This window comes from Chlorocebus sabaeus, chromosome 10, assembly GCF_047675955.1.
Source record: "Chlorocebus sabaeus isolate Y175 chromosome 10, mChlSab1.0.hap1, whole genome shotgun sequence".
Classification (NCBI taxonomy): Eukaryota; Metazoa; Chordata; class Mammalia; order Primates; family Cercopithecidae; genus Chlorocebus; species Chlorocebus sabaeus.
Window position 1 is genome coordinate 13,713,277 of NC_132913.1, and position 20,504 is coordinate 13,733,780.

General features: G+C 39.4%; 1 protein-coding gene across 2 annotated transcripts; it reads right to left on the reverse strand.

Annotated features, from left to right (window-relative positions):
* Positions 1–1,172: 1,172 nt before the first annotated feature.
* DDX18 (DEAD-box helicase 18) lies at positions 1,173–18,985 on the reverse strand. 2 transcript variants are annotated; one of them, XM_007964751.3, is made up of 14 exons: positions 18,747–18,985; positions 15,891–16,175; positions 13,798–13,941; positions 12,312–12,447; positions 11,861–11,961; positions 11,548–11,747; positions 11,348–11,462; positions 8,853–8,992; positions 8,460–8,621; positions 7,941–8,093; positions 7,147–7,260; positions 4,532–4,588; positions 4,072–4,249; positions 1,173–2,972 (listed from the first exon to the last, which is right to left on the reverse strand). In XM_007964751.3, exons 1-14 carry the CDS (start codon positions 18,829–18,831, stop codon positions 2,830–2,832), a joined length of 2,013 nt encoding a protein of 670 aa, XP_007962942.3. In that variant the 5' UTR covers positions 18,832–18,985; the 3' UTR covers positions 1,173–2,829. The 2 variants fall into 2 exon arrangements, with proteins under 2 accessions (XP_007962942.3, XP_037844007.2); XM_037988079.2 differs by lacking the exons at positions 1,173–2,972; positions 4,072–4,249; positions 4,532–4,588 and adding an exon at positions 4,634–4,787.
* Between the last annotated feature and the right edge of the window lie 1,519 nt (positions 18,986–20,504).

Below are 20,504 nucleotides of genomic sequence, written 5' to 3' on the forward strand. Positions count from 1 at the left end.
AGCCTCTGTATTTGCCGCTGTATGGCAGCAAGTTTTTCATGTAAGGCACATGGAGGCAGGTACCATGGACAGAGCACTCAGCACCCGGGCAGTGTCCTGAGCACCGCCTTTTGAAGGTGGTATTATTACTTTCACATCACTCCTGAATCAGCCCTGAGGTTAGCAAGTGGCACCAGCTGGAATTTGAATCCAGGCATTCTGGTTACAGAGCTCTCACTTACGACCCCTGTATAACTTAGGGATCCTGTTTTGGGTATCTTGTTGTATTTATACAAGGCTGGCTGAGACTAAATAAATTTGAACACAGCAATGTCATCACTTGCAGCCCACAGGACCCAAAGACTTACCGGCATGTAGTGATGTGCTTGGCTCCCCCACCTCACATTCTGCCTTCAAACCTTCATGGCTGCAGCCACCTAATCCCACTTGTCAAAACGCCAACATTTGCCACCAAATGTGCTCTCAGCACAGGAACCTATGAAGCCCTTACTGTGCATGAGCCTTGCAGATGGTGCTGCTTTCATTCAGGGTACGTGATACCAGTAACTGGCTCCTTCATATCTGAATCTGGCCAGGCTGGTCAAGTCTGGTTGTCTCTTGTCCATAGCCTGGACCATCCTGCCACTACAATCACAAACAGCACCCAGCAAGTACAGTAGTTCCCCCTTATCCTCCGGGGATACATTCCTGGACCCCCAGTGAAAGTCTGAAACTGTGGACAACACTGAACCCTCTATATATTCTTTCCTATACATTACCTGTGACAGAAGTTTAGTTTATAAATTAGCACACTGAGATTAACATAAAACAATTACAATATACTGTAATAAAAGTCAGGTAAATGTGGCCTCTCAAAGTGTATTATTGTACTGTACTGACCTAGTTAGACCACAGTTGACTACCGGTAATGGAGATCATGGATGAGGCTGCTAATGGACCTGAAGTAAGTTCTCATACAGCAGGGCCAACCCTGTCCACTTTGTTTATATGCTTTTCTCACAAAACCTCTTGAGACTGACTCATACTAGAGATAAACAATCTCAAGACCAGTAGGAGTACAGGACATACTGAGACAGGGAGAGCCAGTCTGGCACAATCAGGTAGGTATCTTGAACGTAAATCCTGGCAGACCAAGCAAGGGTCAACAAAGTATCCATAAACGACATACAACATTGAGGTAATTATTTAATGACACAGGAAAATAACATGTTATGAAACAAGCTGGTTACAAGCAGTAGGTAGATGACTTCATTTTTGATAAAAAAATTAAAAAGCACGAACATGCATATAAAAATTAGATTATGTACAAAATACCAATAGTATTTACTTCTGCTCAGTAATTAAATATTTTTCCCTTTGTTTTTGTCTTTTAAAAAACATTATTTCTGAAAAACAAAATCAGAAAAACATGATCCTGGAGAGAGTTATTAAACACCAGGAATTAGGAACCCAAGAAGCTAAGCCAGGAGCCCAGCAGTCAAGGTTGGAAGCCCAGGACAGGTCCGACCAGGGTATTCGTGGCCAAGTCCAGAAATGGAAGGCTGTTCTTTTCTTTTCCTACTGGAATGTTCTTTACCAAAGTTTTCTCTACATTGGATGTTCGCGCACTAATTTAATGGGATCCTATGATTAACTGGCACAACAGCAAAATGATGCTAGCAACTTTGGTTTTGAACTGCTAAAAAATGTACTATCTTGTAGTTACGTACTACATAAAACACACTAGAATAATCAACTGCTCCTACAACAAAAAACTCACCTGACTAAATCACTGACTTTGCTGTTTTTTTTCTAACTTTGTTCATTTTCAATCCTCATGGCAAATGTATTTTTTGTTTCAGGGCCTGGAAGAGGTATTTTTTCTCAGAAAGAAGCTAACATCAATGTGTGCTGGGCACTGTCTGATGGCCTGGCTCTAACTCCAAGTAAGCTGCCCTTGTCTTCTAAGTACTCTACAGAGTGCAAAGGCTTACCAAAATCCAAACCACCTTGAATTAAACAAATCTGAATGAGGAGCATCACCATTCTTTGTATGTGTTTTTAAAGTCTTTGCTATGTTACCAAATGAAGAAATGCAGTACATTACACCTGTTATGTAAATGAGGCTCAAACATCTCAATTCCATCCTCTTCCTACCCTCCACCCATCAAACGTTGTAACTGCTTAGTGACACTTTATTCAAATTACAACCCATAGTTTTTGCTACAAAAAACGAAACACCTGAGAAAGGACCATTGCTTTAAAATCAAGAATCTATAAAAGCAATGCCACCTTAATCAGGTGCTTCTTAGGTATTTCCCAAAGCTCTCTGCTCTTTTACACTGCAGCATTTTCAGGAGGAGTCATTGGATACTGTCAAGGTCCAAGAAATAACTAAAAACAAAAAATAACCTGAGACTCTTTTCTGCACTGCCACCAGCTGCCCAGTATACTAGGTCACCTTTTACAGCGGTGAGCACAGCAATCCATGCCACAAGTCTTCACAAAACAAGAAGGAAAGGTACAAAAAGAATTATATTAAAACAGTAACATACATTTGTGTGTATGAGGGAGGGATATTTAAAATTAAAATATTATATAATCACAAGACCGACCAGATATTCCTTGCTCTGCCCTTGGGCAACCAAGAAAATTAAAGCCTGTTTTATGTCCCAAAAACAAAAGAGAGACTCGATAGAAGTAACAGTGCTCAGTGCTTGCAACCCAAGTCAATTTATACTCTTGTTAGGTAAGTCCAAATTCTAAAGTCTACAAAAATCCTGTCAAATCAAGGGAAAAAAAAAATTCATTTTAGGACAAAGTTACTCAAGATGAAAGGAAGGCATGTCTTCAGTGACAGAACTGCCTGCTGTCGGATGATTTCTTGCTAATGTGTTTAAAGATTTTGGACTTCTCAACTTTCTTGGTTTTCTGGTAGCCAAATCCACCACCACCTCCTCGCTTTTTCTGCTTGCCTTCATTGCTGTTGACGTCTGGAGGCAAATGTTAAGGAAATCAAGCAAAAAAGATAATGAACTCCAATCTAACATCTACACAGAGAAAAAGTCAGCATGAACACTGCTGTCCCTCCACAACCCCATTCTCAACAATGAAAATGTGGGAACATAAGCCTACGCAATAAATTTCCAGAAAATTAGGAGCAGCCACGTGACTGTGGACTTAAATTAGCAGATACGATTTTAAACTTCGGTAATAATCATATTAATTATTTCTTCCACACAATGAAATTCATGACAGTGAATAAAGATTTATGAGTTTAATCAGGAAGTTGATAGGAGCACATTCAAAAAACACCTCCTGTGTCAAAACGAATGACTATCATTTCTCTTCGGAATTGATTTAGGAATGCCTAAGTGAAGGAGCTGCTCTTTCTTCCACAGGACTTGACATTCATTCATTTCAGTTTACTCAATGCTTACAATGGGGATGGTGACCCAAAATTTGGTCCTCTAGTCCCCTCAGAAGTTACTCCCAATGGCAGTGAAGCACAGGCCTCATTTCAGCCGCTCAGTTTCTTCTGCAAGGCACAAATTATAAATCACAACTGAAGCAACTGGAAGTACTCCTTCTGCCTTTTATCTTAAGCAACACCTAAGTTTTATTTTCTTTTGCTGAACTTGCCACTTTCTTGTATAAAACCCTCCAGGGGCTCTAAGAGGATTAAAACTCCTTGAAAGGTCCCATCCTCTCTTTAGCTTCAAAATATCCCATTCACCTAAGTACCCGCACAGTGCGGCCTCAGCAAACACTGAAGTTTTGCTTTTTTACCTGTGTTTCTGCCTGGAACACACAACTGTCTCTCTCCTTGACAGTCAAATTTGTCTTTTGAAGGCTCAAGGCATAAGCTGCCTTGTCCCTGTAACCCCATCCTAATGATTAACGCCTGCTTACGCCATCCAACCTCTACGTCCTGTGCTAGCACAGACAAGCAGACATTGACTAGGGCGAACACTGGAGCCTCCAGTCTAAGCCAGAACACGCACCAATCCACTACAAAGCCCCCAAATGCCCCTCTGTCCCCAAAGCTTTTGTTCCTTAGTTCCAGGGTAACTTCATTAAAGAAAAGGATACTCAGATCAACGAAGGGAGGCACCTTGAAACCAAATGACAGAGCAACTTGAGGCAAGTTTAAGTTATTAACGTTAAAGATCTGTTTCAGAGAATGGGAATCATAGGCTCGTATGTATGACTTATATGCTTCCTGGGCTGACTTATGAAGAAAGTAGTTCTTTTCAATCAATTTCTCAAGCTGAAAGAGAAAGAAGCACTGGTTTTAATAAATAAAAACAAACAACAACCTGCAAAACACCAGATTTCAAATATCCTAGAGCAAAGCCACTCCATAGAAAACATTTAAAGAGGGCACAGAGTGGTGGTAACGAGAACAGCAAGAAACATACACCACACAGTCTGATCCTCACTTTACAACAGGGTAGACTTTAAAGGACAGTGATTGCCCAATGAATCACTATAAAGAGAGTGCTGGGACAAGGTTCCTGCCTACTCACAAAAACATTTAAAAAGCACATACCTGAGACTGAATGTCAGAAATTTTAGACCAGGAAAAGTCAAATTCACTTAATGGAACCTAGAAATCAAAAGTATTAAGATTAGTAAACCCGGATGATCGGCATTCCGATACTGGGTACTGAAGACAGGGAAGGATGAACCGGCCTATGAAATTCCCTCAGGACAGACAGGAAAATCTGCTTTTTCTAGTCTCCCAATGTTGATGGGAAAGTTTCATCTTTGCTCTGCTGAGTTAGGCAATCTGCACTTCTTTCTTTCTGAAAGGCAAGGAATTGGATAGGGATAGAGTCAGTAAAGCACTTTTCTGTAAGAATCTCTATAATCCTGACTATTTGGAACCATGAAATAGTTTGAAGCTTTTAGTCAGAAGGGCCATCAGTCCCTTTTCTCCATGTCAGAAGAGGGGCCCTAATACCCCATAGTCCTGTATTGAGGCTTGTGACACCAGAGGCCATGATGATCACAAACTCCTACAGGATGGATCTGCCATCAGTTATCACTCATTAAATAACTAGAAAAGCAACAGGCCTGTGCTAGGTGATAGAGAGAAAACAGGTGCCGAGGTCCCAGACCCTGCCCTCAAGAGAGCTTGCCGTCTTGTGGGGGAGAAAGATAAGTAATGAAATGTCAACCTGCAGATTCTGGCTATTAGCCCTTTGTCAGATGGGTAGATTGTAAAATTTTTCTCCCATTCTGTAGGTGGCCTTTTCACTCTGATGTTAGTTTCTTTTGCTGTGCAGAAGCTCTTTAGTTTAATTAGAGCTCATTTGTCAATTTTGGCTAGGGCTAATATCCAGAATCTACAAAGACCTTAAACAAATTTACAAGAAAAAAATCAAACAACCCCATCAAAAAGTGGGCGAAGGATATGAACACTTCTTAAAAGAAGACATTTGTGCAGCCAACAGACACATGAAAAAATGCTCATCATCACTCGCCATCAGAGAAATGCAAATCAAAACCATAATGAGATACCATCTCACACCAGCTAGAATGGCGATCATTCAGAAGTCAGGAAACAACAGGTGCTGGAGAGGATGTGGAGAAACAGGAACACTTTTACACTGTTGATGGGACTATAAACTAGTTCAACCATTGTGGAAGACAGTGTGGTGATTCCTCAAGGATCTATAACTAGAAATACATTTGACCCAGCCATCCCATTACTGGGTATATACCCAAAGGATTATAAATCATGCTGCTTTAGAGACACATGCACACCTATGTTTACTGTAGCACTATTCACAATAGCAAAGACTTAAAACCAACCCAAATGTCTATCAATGATAGACTGGATTAAGAAAATGTGGCACATTACACCATGGAATACTATGCAGCTATAAAAAGGGATGAGCTCATGTCCTTTGTAGGGACATGGATGAAGCTGGAAACCATCATTCTCAGCAAACTATCGCAAGGACAGAAAACCAAACACTGCATGTTCTCACTCATAGGTGGGAATTGAACAATGAGAACACTTGGACACAGAGTGGGGAACATCACACACCGGGGCCTGTTGTCGGGGGGGGGAGGGGGGAGGGATAGCATTAGGAGATATACTTAATGTAAATGACGAGTTAATGGGTGCAGCACACCAACATGGCACATGTATACACATGTAGCAAACCTGCACGTTGTGCACATGTACCCTAGAACTTAAAGCAGAATAATAAAAAAAAGATGTTAACTTGATGAGCACCTGTGCTGTGGGAACAAGGAGGAGGGCAGGAGATCAGAGATAGCTTCCCAGCAAAGACAGGGGCTAGCTGAAACCAAGCATTCTCGAGAAAGTGTGCAAAAGCTGTAGAGCAATTTCAGGGAACTGCCTGTGGTTAGAGGGTAGAGGAAGCCTATCAGCAAGACTATGCCAGAAAGGCCAATGAGGATGAAAATGTCAGGGAGGAAAAGGCGTGATATGCATCCCCAAGGCCTAGAAATAAAGAGGCCACCTAGGGTTCTGATGGATTCAATTCTGGTGCAACAATAGAAAGCTAAAGCCAAATTAGGCTAGTTGGGGACTGAGATGGAGGTAACTGGCAAGAATATAAACCATTTTTCCAATAAGGCAGACTGAGAAAAGGCGACAGTAGCTATCCTGCAGACAGGGGTAGAAGAATAGGTTTTAGGTTCAAGTTCCTTTTTTGCAGTAAGAAATTTGAGATGGTAAAGCGCCAACTGCAAAGAGACTATAGGTCAAGAGTTGATGAATAGGAGACAGAGGGCAGTGGAGGAGGCAGAGGCTAGAGTGAACGAGGACTCCCCACTGCTTCATACGAGGTAAGAGGAAAGAGGGGGAGCAGAAGCAGAGATGACTAGGTGTGAGGGAGCTTCAAAGGAGTGGAGAAGGTTTAAAAGAGGGCTGAAGGGAATGGGAAAGGAGAGGCTGGGACACAGAGGTGTTGCTGGGTAACAGAGCTAGAAAGCCGAGACATGTGGGCAGTTCCTTCTGTACTCATTTCTTGGGCTAGAAGTACATAAAACCTTACTTGCTTAATTGCCACAAGAATGGTTGTAATAGCACTGTCCAGACTCGAGACTCCTCTGACACATGTAGAAATGGTGCTTGCTAACAATCCCTACACCAAGAGAAATTTTTCTCCAAGTGAAGATCTTTACCTTGGATTGTTTCAAGTAGCGAAGAAAACCCAATTCTTCTGGGCGCAAAATAAGCAAGGCATGCCCTCTCCCATTTAGGCCTCTGGCTGTTCTACCCACACGATGAATATACTCCTTTGGTGGAGAAAGAAAACTTGAGTTAACACAGTGACTTCCGCATGAGCCCATTTGTGTGTCTGTATCCTGAGTATGTGCAGGCCTGTACTGAGATGGTGCACTCCTGCGGTGCCGGGCCACACACACTTTCACCACACCCCCACAAAGCTTGGCCAGCAATCGCTCTGCACACATTACCCTCAATAGGCCAATGATTGAGGCAAAAAAAAAAAAAAAAAAAAAAAAAAAAAAAAAAAAAAAACGCTGAACATGATGTTTGCATTAACAGTGATCTAATAAAATGAGTATTATGTGTGCTTCATCATCAAAACGGCTTTAATCTATTGTTTGCTGAAAAGACTTCTCAATGAAGCTTATTCTACCACATATACTACAGAAGCTTATCTACCTCCTTAAGCACTTTTATTTCCTTCAGGCATCTGCTGTTCTTGAGAGATCATTCCAAGGATCTCATTTTCATAACTTAAGTCCCACGGATACTTCTCAATCCTCTTGCACAGCCCCTCTGAGCCCCGAAAAGCCTTAAATACTTTTCAATACCAGAGAAATACTGCAGTCACTGTATAGTAGGGGTCTTTACCTTGAATGTGGAATGCAGTTTCTGTCAGGGAACTGGGAGAATAAGTGAACTCTTTAATGCAGAGTCATTCTGAAGATACCCCAAGGATGCCAGTTACCTTAGGGTCATCCGGAGGGTCATACTGAACAATCCAGTCGACTTCAGGAATGTCTAGTCCTCTTGCTGCCACATCCGTACACAACAGTGTTCCCGAATCTGCATTGCAGAACTGGAAGAATGTGGTTGTACGCTTATTTTGCTTTTGCTTTCCCTAGAATTAAATAAAAACATCCATTAGAGCTGGAATCTTGAGATTGTCCCTAGGAAGTCTAGCAGCAGAACCCCCAAATTGTGGAACTGTTACCCTACTTTATTTCGAGCTCATCCCTTGGCCTGTGTCCTATTTCCCTAACTGTTCTGCAAGCCCCTCAAGGAGGGACCTGAGTTGTCTCGTACTCTTCGGAAGTCCTCATACCCCTCCATACCCAGCTGCGCTCCCTCACACAGGATCCATCACTTCGTGGTGATCACACTACTCAGAACAATGTTTGGAGGAGAGGGCAATACCTCCAATCCTACAATCTATAGGCCTTAATAAGCATACCCTGTGTTCAATGAGCTCATCATCATCACTTACATGAATGGCCAAGACGGGCAAATCAATGTAGTTCAGCAACTCATAGTGGTATTTCACAGACATACAAGACGAAAAGAAGACCATGAGCTTCTTCTTTCGGTTCTTCTTAAGGAATGTAAAGAGCAGAAGGAATCTCTTTTCAGAAGGACAAACAACGTATCCCTAGAAAGCGTTTAAGCAGACAGATACAAATGAACCAAGTGGGCATCTTCCGTTTCCTAACTTGTGTAATTTGATCAACAGCACTGATAAACATAGTATGTAAACTGTCATGCCTCACCTACGGCATTTTAAAAGTTTATTTACCCATTTGCTTTCTGAATGATCCTTCCAACAATTACATAAAAACACCAAGTAAGATCCCTACAGTTTTCAGTTATTGATAAAAAGTACCTGCTCAAGACCATCCACTGTTGCATTAGCTTTATCATCATCAACACCAACATACAATGGCTCCTTTTTCAGAGAAATCCTTGCCAGGTCTTCAACTTTTCGAGTTTGGGTGGCAGAAAAGAGCATAGTCTGTCTACGTGCTGAAACAGATACGTATAAAAATAACCCCAATCTTTTAGGGAATCTTTACAATTGCCTCACAACTACAAACATTCTAGGTAGAGATATCAGAAATGGGAAATATAATGTCTCTACGGATTCTACAAATATTACAAAAGGTAAAACAGGTATATCATGAAACACGAGGTCTATTAGTTTGAGAACTTAGATGAAACAGACAAACTCTTTCGAAGACAAACAACTGAAGAAAACAGGAAAATTTAAATAGCCTTATATCTACTAAAGAAATTTTAGTTGAAAACTTCATGTAAAGAAAATTCCAGGCCCAAATGGATTCCACTGGTGAATTACATTGAACATTTAAGAAAGAAACTTCAACTATTCACAAACTCTCTAATAAATTAAAGAGATTTATTATTATAATTTATTATACTTATTATTATCATCATACTTATATGTCAACTCATTCTTTGAAGTCACTATTCAAAACACTATTCAAAAACCTGACATGACATTAACAAGGAAAGAAAACTATGGACCAATACAATTCGTGAGCACATATGCAAAATTCGAAATAGAATTTTAGTAAAGTGAATTCAGTAATATATAAAAAGGATAATGGATCTTGACTAGGCAGGTTTATTCTACAAATGCAGGGTGCTTCAACATTTGAAAAATCAACCAATACAATTTACTATGTTAACTAAAGAAAAAACAGGATTACTTCAGCAGACAGAAAAAAAAATCTGATCATCTATTTCTGATTAAAAATCCTCAGCAAACTAGGAACAGAAGGGATCTTCCTTAATCTGACAAAAGGCATCTATATAAAACCTGCAGCTAAATGCATATGTAGTTAACGGTAAAAGACTGAATGCTTTCCTCTAATATCAGAACCAAGACAAGGATGTCTGCTCTCATCACTTCTATTCAGTACCATACTGGAGGTTCTGGCCAGGGCAATCAGGTAAGAAAATAAATAAATAAATAAAAAGGTGAAACTGTCTTTATCTGTACAGGACTGCCTATATAGAAAATCCAAAAGGCTACAGTCATCTGGAAAGTCATACTGAATATTCATTCAGTACAGGATTAACTGTCTTGCTAGATACAAGATCAAGATAAAATTCAACTGTGTGTGTGTGTATATGTGTGTGTGTGTACATATGTGTGTGTGTGTGTGTGTGTGTACATACATTAAAGCAACGAGCAACTGGAATTTGAAATTTTAATGAAATACTCGGGGATAAATCTGACAAAAGATGTGACTAAACCTGTATTCTAACGCCCCCCCAAAATATTATAGAGAAATAAAATATCTAATACATGGAGATATACCTCATTATGAGTTAATATTGTTTTCCTCCAATAACCTCTATTCAATAAAATCTCAATCAAGATCCAAGACTTTTTTGGAGGGAAGGGGGGGAAACTAACAAACCAATTCTAAAATTTATATAGAAATGCAAAGGACAAGAATACCACAACTTTAAAAGAGAACAAACTTGGGGCTAACATTACCTGATGGTCAAGACTTAACAGGAGGAACTGGAACTTTCTTGCACTGCTCATAGGAATGTTAAATGGTACAGCCGCTTTGGAGGACATCTGGCAGCTTTTTAAAAAGTTAAACATATACTAAACATATGCCAACTACGACACTCCTAGGTTTACTTAAGAGAAAAGGAGACATATGCCTCTAAAAAGAGTTGTAGATGACTGTTCACAGCAACTTTATTTCCAGAAAATGCAACCTAATCTAGTGACAGAAAACAGATGAATACTCACTTGGGGATAAGGTATGTGTGTAAGGAGGGGTGGGAGGGAGAAACTGAAAAGGGGCAGGAGGAAACCTTTGAGTAGGATAGACATGTTCATTTTCTTGATTGCAGTGATGGTGTCACAGTGGTAATCAAAGAACATAAAATTGTACATTATAAATGCACATATAATTATGTCAATTATACTTTGATAAAGCTTTAAAAAATAAATTATATAATGAAGGAAACCATGGTCTTAGTTATAACCAGTTCATAATGTTGCAAGTACTGTAACCAAGGTATGTACAAGTAAGGCAACAAATCTACAGCTACTTGGGGGGTGTTAGATGAGGTAAGAATGGGCAAGAGGTGGAGGACAGGACCTATGTGAAGACTGTTTAACGTGTATTATAACTTCTAAAACAGCAAAACTACTATATTAAGTTATTAATCAGTTTGATGCTTGTATTCCAAACTACCTTTCAGGTTAATTGGCACAACTACCTCACTTAGCTATGGTAAAGTTCTGGCATTAGTACAGTTTTTCTACAGGAACAACTCTTATCTACTTCCAACAGATACTTTGCAAACCAAATGCAGATGCTACCTACTTACTTGGCAAAAGTTTAATAATTTGCTTTAATTCCTCTTCAAACCCAACATCCAAGATACGATCAGCTTCATCAATAACCAGACACTGAAGGTTTTTATACATAAACCCTGGGGTATTCTAACAAAACAAAGGACAAAGAACAACCATTAGTTGTCAGTCTATGTTTCATACAAGACAATGAGACAAGCACTACATCTCTTACCTGCATATGGTCCAACAGACGGCCTGGTGTGGCCACAATGATGTTGATCCCATTAGCGAGTTTCTGTGCTTCAGCAGATCTGTTACTGCCACCCATTATCAAGCCATAGGTATGCACGTGGTGAGTCATTAGCTCCTTAAGAACACCAAAAGTTTGCATGGCTAGTTCTCTGGTAGGTGAGAGAATAAGGACTCCCGTTCCTAAAAATGATACATATGGTAAAAGTCTAAACGTGGTTGTCACCATTGAGTCCATAACAGCTACAATAAACCTCTAGTGAAATAATGGCAGAAACAAGCAGACGAAAGCTTACCATTCCTGGGCATGAACTTTAACTTGACAATGAGTTCAACCGCAGGGATGAGAAAAGCCAGGGTTTTACCACTGCCTGTTTTTGCAGCTGCTAGAAGATCCCTAAATATTAAAAAGGGAAAGGAGAAAGACATTGAGCCTACTCATTTATGATGTACTACATACACACACTTTAGGTACTAAGGCGAGAACATGAACAAGATGTCTACATCGCTGAAACTGATCACCTGGGTTATATACCGAAATCATAAGTCAGAACTGTGCTATAACGGAAGTGAACATCTTTCCAACACTTTCCTTCAAACATCAGTAATTAACTTAAAGTCTTTCATGTATGCTGGATACATGACCCAACATATAACAGAAAATCAACAGAATATAGTGGTATGTTCTTTATAATCTACTAGTTCTAAAAGCAGACGCCAGTATCTAAGCTTCAGTGTTAATCATACCTGCCTTCCAGAAGTGGTCTGATACTTTTATGCTGAATTTCAGTCATGTTTGTAAAACCCATTTCTTTTATTGCCTTCAGAGTGTTTTCACTGACAAGATTACATAAAGAAGCAAACGAAGTATCCTCAAAAGCTCCTAAACAGAAGACAATGTATCATTAGCAAATTTTTTTTTTTTAAAAGTTAATATTGCTACAGTTGCCTAAATCTATTTTGCCTAGAAAAGCTTCCCACAGTAAGAAAAGGCTAAACCTTAATTATTCATATCTGATAATATCAACAAAAAGATCCTTTATCTTTCAAGTTTCTCCATTGTTAATGGCTGTGTAAGTTATAGTCCAGAGTCCATACTATAACAAAACGAGGGGTATAACTGAGGAATTTATATAAAATAAAAATACCAAGACAAGGAAAATAATTCAGAGTCCAGAGATAAATGAAATGCTTAAGAAATCTGATATAAAAAGTAAAAACATTCAACATTAATAAAAACTGAGTGTCAAGTCAATTAAAAAAAAAACTGTTAATCTCACTCCAGCAAGACACAGAAGAGTCAGACACAGCCACAGAATGTTAGGCTGAGCCTACATATCAAGTAGTACAGCGGTTCCTCAGCAGGAGGCATCAAAATCACCTGGGGGTTCCCCACACTCCACATGCCCAGGGTGTAAACCAATCACTCTTGACCATGGCACTGCTGACATTTGGGTTGCGTAATTCTTTGTTGTGAAACGCTATCCTGTGCATTAGAAGATACTATGCAGCATCTCTGACCTCCACTCACCAAATGCCAGCAGACTGCCCCTAGCTCTGAGAAGCAAAAATGTCTCCTAGGCTTAGGATGATCTTAGTAGGCTAGGGACAGAGGAGGTTCCTGGGATGTGGGACTTTCAGTGCTAAAACTGGAAAAGTTCTGGGCAAACCAGGATGAGTTACTCATCTTACTTGGGGGGCAAATTTCCCTGCTTGAGAGCTACTACCAAAACATTTGCAATTTGTATTAAGCAGGTCTGGGGTTGGGCCTCAACGTTTTAACAGACAAACCAACCCAAACCAAACAAACAACTCAATTAACTCCTTGACATACCTGGTTAGCAGTAGTGAATTCTAGTCTAAACTTGACTTTATAAAGGAACAAAGGTCAAAGGAGGTTAACCTGGTACAGAGTCAATGATTTTCCTATTACAACATAGAATGAGCCTTAGAAAAGGACAAACCAAAGAATCATAGAAGCTGCTCGTGTGCATACAAAATATTTAGTGTCAGGAATGGACAAAAGGAAAATAATAGGGAACAAAAAGAACTAAAACACCACAAAATAGAAGATAAAGAGAAAAAGCAGCAGAAAGATTTACAAAAAAAGTTTCTTGTTGATAGTTACTTTTTCCAGGTAAACTAAAAGTCACAACTGAACCTTCAAACCTATAATCCTCTAAGAGAGGTACATTTTAAAGAAGTTATGTCTAAAAAACTTCCTGGACGTTACCTGTCAGTCCCAGGGGCAGGCTGGGCACCTCACTGTCATCTTCATCATTATCTGGCTTCTCCACATTATTTTCTGTTTCTTTAGGAGTCTTGGCATTTTCTTCTTCAGATTCCCCTTTGTTTTCAGTTTTTGCTTTCTTTGCATCTTTGGTTTTAAAAGACAAAACCCGAAAAATTTTTTCCTTAAAATAAAATTCCAAATGAGATCAACAAAACAGAAGATCTCTGATGTACAGATGTGTATTTTCAAAAGCTAAATATATTCTGTGTTACTTTGTTAAGAATTCTGTTAGATGAAAAATGACTGGTTATATTTAAAAATCCAGGGTACAGACAGACTTGGTGACCAAACATTTAGGCTTCTTAATGTGTTATACCATCTCATTTAAAACTTTAAAAAGTTCAACCAAACAGTATAAAGATACCAATTATAAGTCTCACATACTCCACTGAGGGGAAAGCAAGCATATCTGACTAACATAATCCTTAACAACTCATTATAAGCACTCATTTTTCCTCCCACACCAATTACTATCAAAAGCTCTTCATGTTACTAGAGATAGACTGTAAAGGAAGGGTAGCAATCCACTTGCCTGGATGACATACACTGGACTGCTCCTTGGCTATCAGGGATGAGGGTGGGAGGAAAGGCAGAGCTTCCTAGCTTCTCATTTCTACATTCACAACTTTCACATGGCCCCAACTACCTTTTCAGTTCTACTTCTCACTTCTCTTTTCAATGTTTGACTCTCGGTCAAACGGATGAACCACATGCTGGGCTTATATATAAATATATGGCAATTAGTGATGTTTGAAAATATCTGACTTAGAATAGAACCCAGGACTCTCTGTAGCTGAGTACTGGTCTCTTCCCTGTACCTTACGGCCACCTCTCCAGGAAATAGTCAACTTTGTAGGACCCACATGTTCAAAAGCCATAGATATCTTCAGCTAGCCTCCATGGCTTATTTTGTTTTCCCTGGAATAGTTCTTAAAATGTACCCATAAGATGGCTGGGTGTGGTAGCTTCTACCTATAATCCTAGCACTTTGGGAAGCCGAGGTGGGGGGATCATTTGAGCCCAGGAGTTCAAGACCGGCTTGGACAACACAGTGAGACCCCATCTCATTAAAATACAACCAAACAAAAACCCATAAGGTTACAACTCCCAGCACTGTGATTCAATGCTTGAGAGCAGAAATAATACCACTTCCCGGGGCATACTCAAAACAAGAATTGTGAAGGCAATAATTTTAGAACAGGATTACAATGACCTTTGTTTGAAGGCATCATGAAGGCAGTAATGCATGTTTGGGAAAGTTCAAAGCTCCTTTCTAAATAAAACCCGTATTTCAGGTAACATACATGAATAGGATGTTCTAACTCAGGGGCTGGCAAACTTTCTACAAAGGGCCAGATAGTAAATGTTTAAGGCTTTGCAGGTCCTATGATCTCTGCTGCCATAAACACAACCAAATAGGCACTGCTATGACCCAGTAAAACTTTCCTTATAAAAACAGGTAGAAGGATGGACAGATAGTTTTCTGACCCCTATCTTATCCTACCTTGAAATCTCTGCTTGTACAAATCTCAATTAAAATGTCCATTCTTTCATCCAAGCTTACTGAAATTCCATCATCTACAAAAAATATTCCTTCCTTTTCCTCCTGCCATTCTTAGCACTTGGAAATTAATGTTCTGTTTATTCAGAAGTTTCCTACTTTATATACTTTGTAACTAAGACTCCTTTCAAAGGGAGGAATTTATGGTAGGAAAATGGGAAGAATCAAGCAAAAAAAAAGGTAACTTAAAAAGAAAATTTCTAGCACTCTAAGGAGAGTCTTTTCTGAGAGTGAGGTTTTCTTCAAGGTTAGTGAAATTAAAAATCTATTCCTCAATATTTTGAGTAAAGTTAAAATGGACTCCCCGTTTCTGCCAATAAAATGTTTCCATTAGTTACCAGGCTAATCTCTAATATACTGATGAGTACAGGGAATTCTCATATGGCATGTGCACACAATAGTAATAGAAAGAGGAACAATAACTGTCTGTGAAAATCTAAATGGCTGAAGTTCAAAGATAATAAATACCTACCAGGCCCAGCATCATTTACCGTTTTTCTCTTTTTCTTCTTCTTTTTCTTTTTTGATTCTGAATTGGGAGACTGCATTGCCGCTTCTCCATTGGTTAATACGGTGGATTTCTGAGGAGATTTTTTAACTTTTATATTTTCCACTGCTTCTTGAGACATGTTTCCATTTTGAGTTTCTGATAAGCCCACATTCACACAATGTTTTGATTTTTTAACCTTTCCACCTCCCATTGTTTCTTCAGATACATCTCCATTTTGAGTTTCTGACAGGGTCAGATTTGAGGCCCCTGTTTAAATAAACAGAACAGACACTGTGACAAAGAAGGAGAAGTTTACTTATAAACACTGAAATCCCAAATGAGAACTTCCATGGCTTCCTGAAACGAATTATTTAGCTTTTCTTCTCTTTCGTGTAATTAAAACAACTTACAATTTTATGGTGTTCCCTTATAGGGAAAGTAAGTTATGTTAAAGAAAAAATACTGGAAAAGGCAAAGCAATATTGATTTCTTAACTTCGAAAGACCGCACATCTGACTTTAAGGAGTCTAGGACAGGAAAACTTCAATGACGTCAAATATTTAAACAGATGAGGTCAGATAATGGCAGTTACAGAATAAACATAAATATTTGATAAACGTATGATTAACTGATATATTGAAAACGACATTTACAACTCATTTGCACAAGTACTATTTCTCATACCACTTCAAAATATTCAACCCCAACTCTTCTAGACTGCAGTGAGTTGAAAATTCTGTTGATAAGACCACTTATTTGCCTCAATATTTATCACACACAAATACAGTAATGCGTGCACAATGACATTTCTGTGAATTAAGGACAATATATACAGTGGCTCCATAAGATTATAAAGGAGCTAAAAAATTCCTATCACCTAGTGCCATCAGTTGTTGCAATGTCGTAGTGCAACATATTACCCATGTTTGTGGTGATGCTAGCGTAAACAAACCTACTGTGATGCCAGTCACATAAAGGATAGCACACACAATTATGTACAATACATAATACATGATAATAAACAACTGTTACTGGTTTATGTATCTACTATACTTTTGATCATTACTTTAGAATGTACTCCTTCTACTTATTAAAAAAAATATAAGAGTTGACTGTATTAGAGCCTCAGGGAAAAAAGTATTTTGGAAGGCACTGTAATCATAGGAGATGATAGCTCCATGCCTATTGTTGCCCCTGAACATCTTCCAGTGGGACAAGATGTGGAGGTGGAAGACAGTGATACTGAATGTGTTTGTCTTTGCATTTTTAACAAAAAGCTTAAAAAGAAAAAAAAAAAAAAAGAAAAATCACATACAATAAGGACATAAGGAAACTTTTTGTACAGCTGTGCAATGTGATTGTGTTGTAAGCTAAGTGCTAAAATTTAACAAGTTTATAAGGTAAAAGTTACAGCAGGCTAAGGTTAATTTAAGAATAAAAGTATTAAAAAACTAAACAGTGTAGCCCAAGTGTACAGTGTTTATAAAGTCTATAGTCGCGTACAGTAATGTCCTAGGCCTTCACATTCACTCACCACTCACTGACTCGCGCAGGGTAACTTCCAGTCCTGCAAACTCCATTCATGGTAAGTACTCTATACAGATGTACCATTTTTAAAAATCTCTCATGTCATACGTACATGTATTTTTGCTGTACCTCTTCTATGTTTAGATATATTCAGCAATACATACACTTACCATTGTGTTACAATTCTCTCAGCATAGTACAGTAACATGATGTACAGGATGACAGCTTAAGAGCAACAGGCTATACTATGTAGCTTGGGTGTGTAGTAGATTTAGGTTTGTGTAACTGTAAGCTGTTCGCTGAACGACAAAAGCCCCTAATGATGCATTTCTCACAATGTATCCCCCCTCCTGTTACGTATGCATGACTGTGCCTCAGAATGTCCTTACCAAAGGCTCCCTGTTTGTTTACTGAAAAAGAGAAAACACCATCTTTTGTTCGAATTTACTTACACAAGCACTGAAGAGCAGTTAGTAATGCTGTAGTATTATGCTATAGGAATTAGAAATATAAGAGTACTTCAAAACATATTCCTAAAATTCACAAACCTATTGCCTCCTGCAGAAATTTTTTCAATTAATGTCTGCTGAAAACCTACTGGGGCAAGGCACTGTGCCTCCAACCTTTCCCTCGGATAGTTTATATCTTAACCTGGACAATAAGTTAACACAATTACTTCAAGATCTGTGGCCCCGTTGTCAGGACACTGGGACTGCAAATGAGGTAGGTAAGAAAGGTGACATTCATGTAAAATCCTTTTCATTTAGGTGACCGTGCAGGACACAAATATGTAGAAGCTCTTGTGAGAAAGTGCTACGAGAGTGTGTGGAGGTGGGTAGAGGAAGGCAATAGTATCAAAGAAGCTCTAGAAACAGCGAGATGGGCTTTCGGAGAAAGAAATACGGGAATTAAATAGATGTGAAAAGTGGATGAAAATGAGAACGTTCCATGTAGCCTAACCGGAAATGAGGGATGAGGTGAGGTGCGACTTGCAGGTGGTGAGGGAATCAAAAGCTAAAGTGGAAATGCAAAAGGCAGGGTTAGCTGCAAGCCTACAAGTGAACAGGGAGGCCTCCTGCTCTAACGCTGTAAGAAGAAACTGCTCAGAAAGGTCAGGAGCAGCGCTGGAGCCACGCGACTAGTCGGCAGCAGCGCAGGCCCCGAGTGGAGGCTGCCTTTTCACTCTCCCCAGTTACACACTCTGCAGGGGACGCTGCCTCCGTCACACGGAGCAGCTGGGCCCCCGGCCGCCCGAACGCGCCGGCACTGGCGCGTGGGACTCCCGAGCCATCGCGAGTCAACGCATCTCACCCTGCAACTTTAGGTTCCGCTGCCGCAATTTGAGGTTGCGCTTCTCGATCTTCTTACGCAGGAGTTTCATCGGCAGGTGAGACATGCTGTCCAAGAAGTGCCTAGAACAAGGCGCCACACAGTACAGCTATTCGGTTCTCTAGAACAAGGCGCCACACGCTACAGCTACTCAGTTCTCAAGGCTTACGTTACTTCCCTTCCGGTCACATGTGCGCAGCTCAGTCAACCGGAAGTGCGTCACAGGAACGCTGGCACCCGGCGGAACGACAATTCTCCAGAGCGGAAATGCTTCCAGACGCGCGCACCACGATACCTTTAGCGACCAAAATCTTTGCATCGCCCCCTGGAGAAGTGGAGGCCAGGCCCTGCACTGGCTTCACGCTGTGCTAAAGCTAATTTGAGCACCCCCTAGAGGAAGATTGAAGAAAGAGCGTGGAGGGGAAGGAGTCCATAGGGAGTCCACATTTTTATGTTCCTGTCCTCTGTGGGTGCAGAATTAGAGAGTTGACCCTCCCTGTACCTGGGTTTCCTATCTGTGGATTCAACCAACTCCCCCACTGAAAACATTACAAAAAAAAAATTAAAAATAATACAGTTTAATAACCACTTTCATAGCATTTAGGTTGTATAAGGTATTACAAGTCATTTAGAAATGATTTAAAGTATACTGGAGGTTGGGTGTAAAATAAATGCAAATATTACACTATTGTATGTAAGGGTTTTGGGTATCCTAAGATATTGGTACCCATAGAGGGTCCCGGACTCAATCCCTTGTGGATACTGAGGGATGACTATATTTGGGAACTGAATAAAACTAAATTATATACATGCGTTTCTAAACTTGTTTGGCCACTCTCCTCAGAAATACAATTTCTGTGTCACTTGGTACACATACACACATAAATATGACATTTCTCAAAATAATATTCTTGCTTTTCACTCTATTTTTCCTCCAAGTCCATTCATTCCATCCTAAATTATTCTTTTTAGCTTACTAAAAATACTGATTGCTATGAATTTAAATTAACTTTACTACATTAATAATAGGTTGACTGCAGTTTGAAAAAGAGGTTTATATATTCCCTAAGTATACCTATGGACCCTTCAGGAGTCCAGGACAGAAATTGCAATCTGACTAGCTAATAGTCATCTTTTTTTGGGGGATGCGGAGGAAGACAGGGATATGCATACAGTATTTAATTTTTTAAAAAATTGTTATCAACATTAAAATACTTGGAGATTTCCATACAAATTCGTATTTGTCTTTAAAAATTCGCCCAATGCACTCAAATTCCCCTTAATAGTAATCAGTTTGAGCTGAACAACTGGAAGAGTCCATGAAACCTGGATTAACCTGTTTACTTGGAGTGGCAGAACATGAGACTCTGGAGATTAGACGTGATCATAGGGAGGAACACAGAGGGAGAAAACTTGGAAGGGAGTTTAAACAGAATGTGAAAGAATTGACTTGGAAATCACATTGGATTGGACTGGAAAACCAAGACAAACAAATAATAATGTGCTTAGATTAAGTTGTTAGTGATCAGGCAGGCTGAAGGATGAGTCAGAAATTTAAGCACACACACACACAAACATTTATCTCAGTGTAAATATATGTGCCAGTTTAAATTTATATATATATCAGTATATATATGTATATACACCTATGTATCTATTTATCTCTATGTACATACATATATATTTACATGATTACATGTGTGAGTTTTGGGTCTGTGACTTTGAAATAGATATAACTGA

Excerpts from the sequence above, each read along its gene's own strand:
- DDX18 (XM_007964751.3), bottom strand. The coding sequence starts at position 18,831 with ATGTCTCACCTGCCGATGAAACTCCTGCGTAAGAAGATCGAGAAGCGC. Across the intron at positions 8,622-8,852 it reads CAGTGGATGGTCTTGAGCAG|GGATACGTTGTTTGTCCTTC; the intron begins GTACTTTTTATC and ends AACGCTTTCTAG. Across the intron at positions 8,094-8,459 it reads TGCCCGTCTTGGCCATTCAT|GGAAAGCAAAAGCAAAATAA; the intron begins GTAAGTGATGAT and ends ATTTAATTCTAG.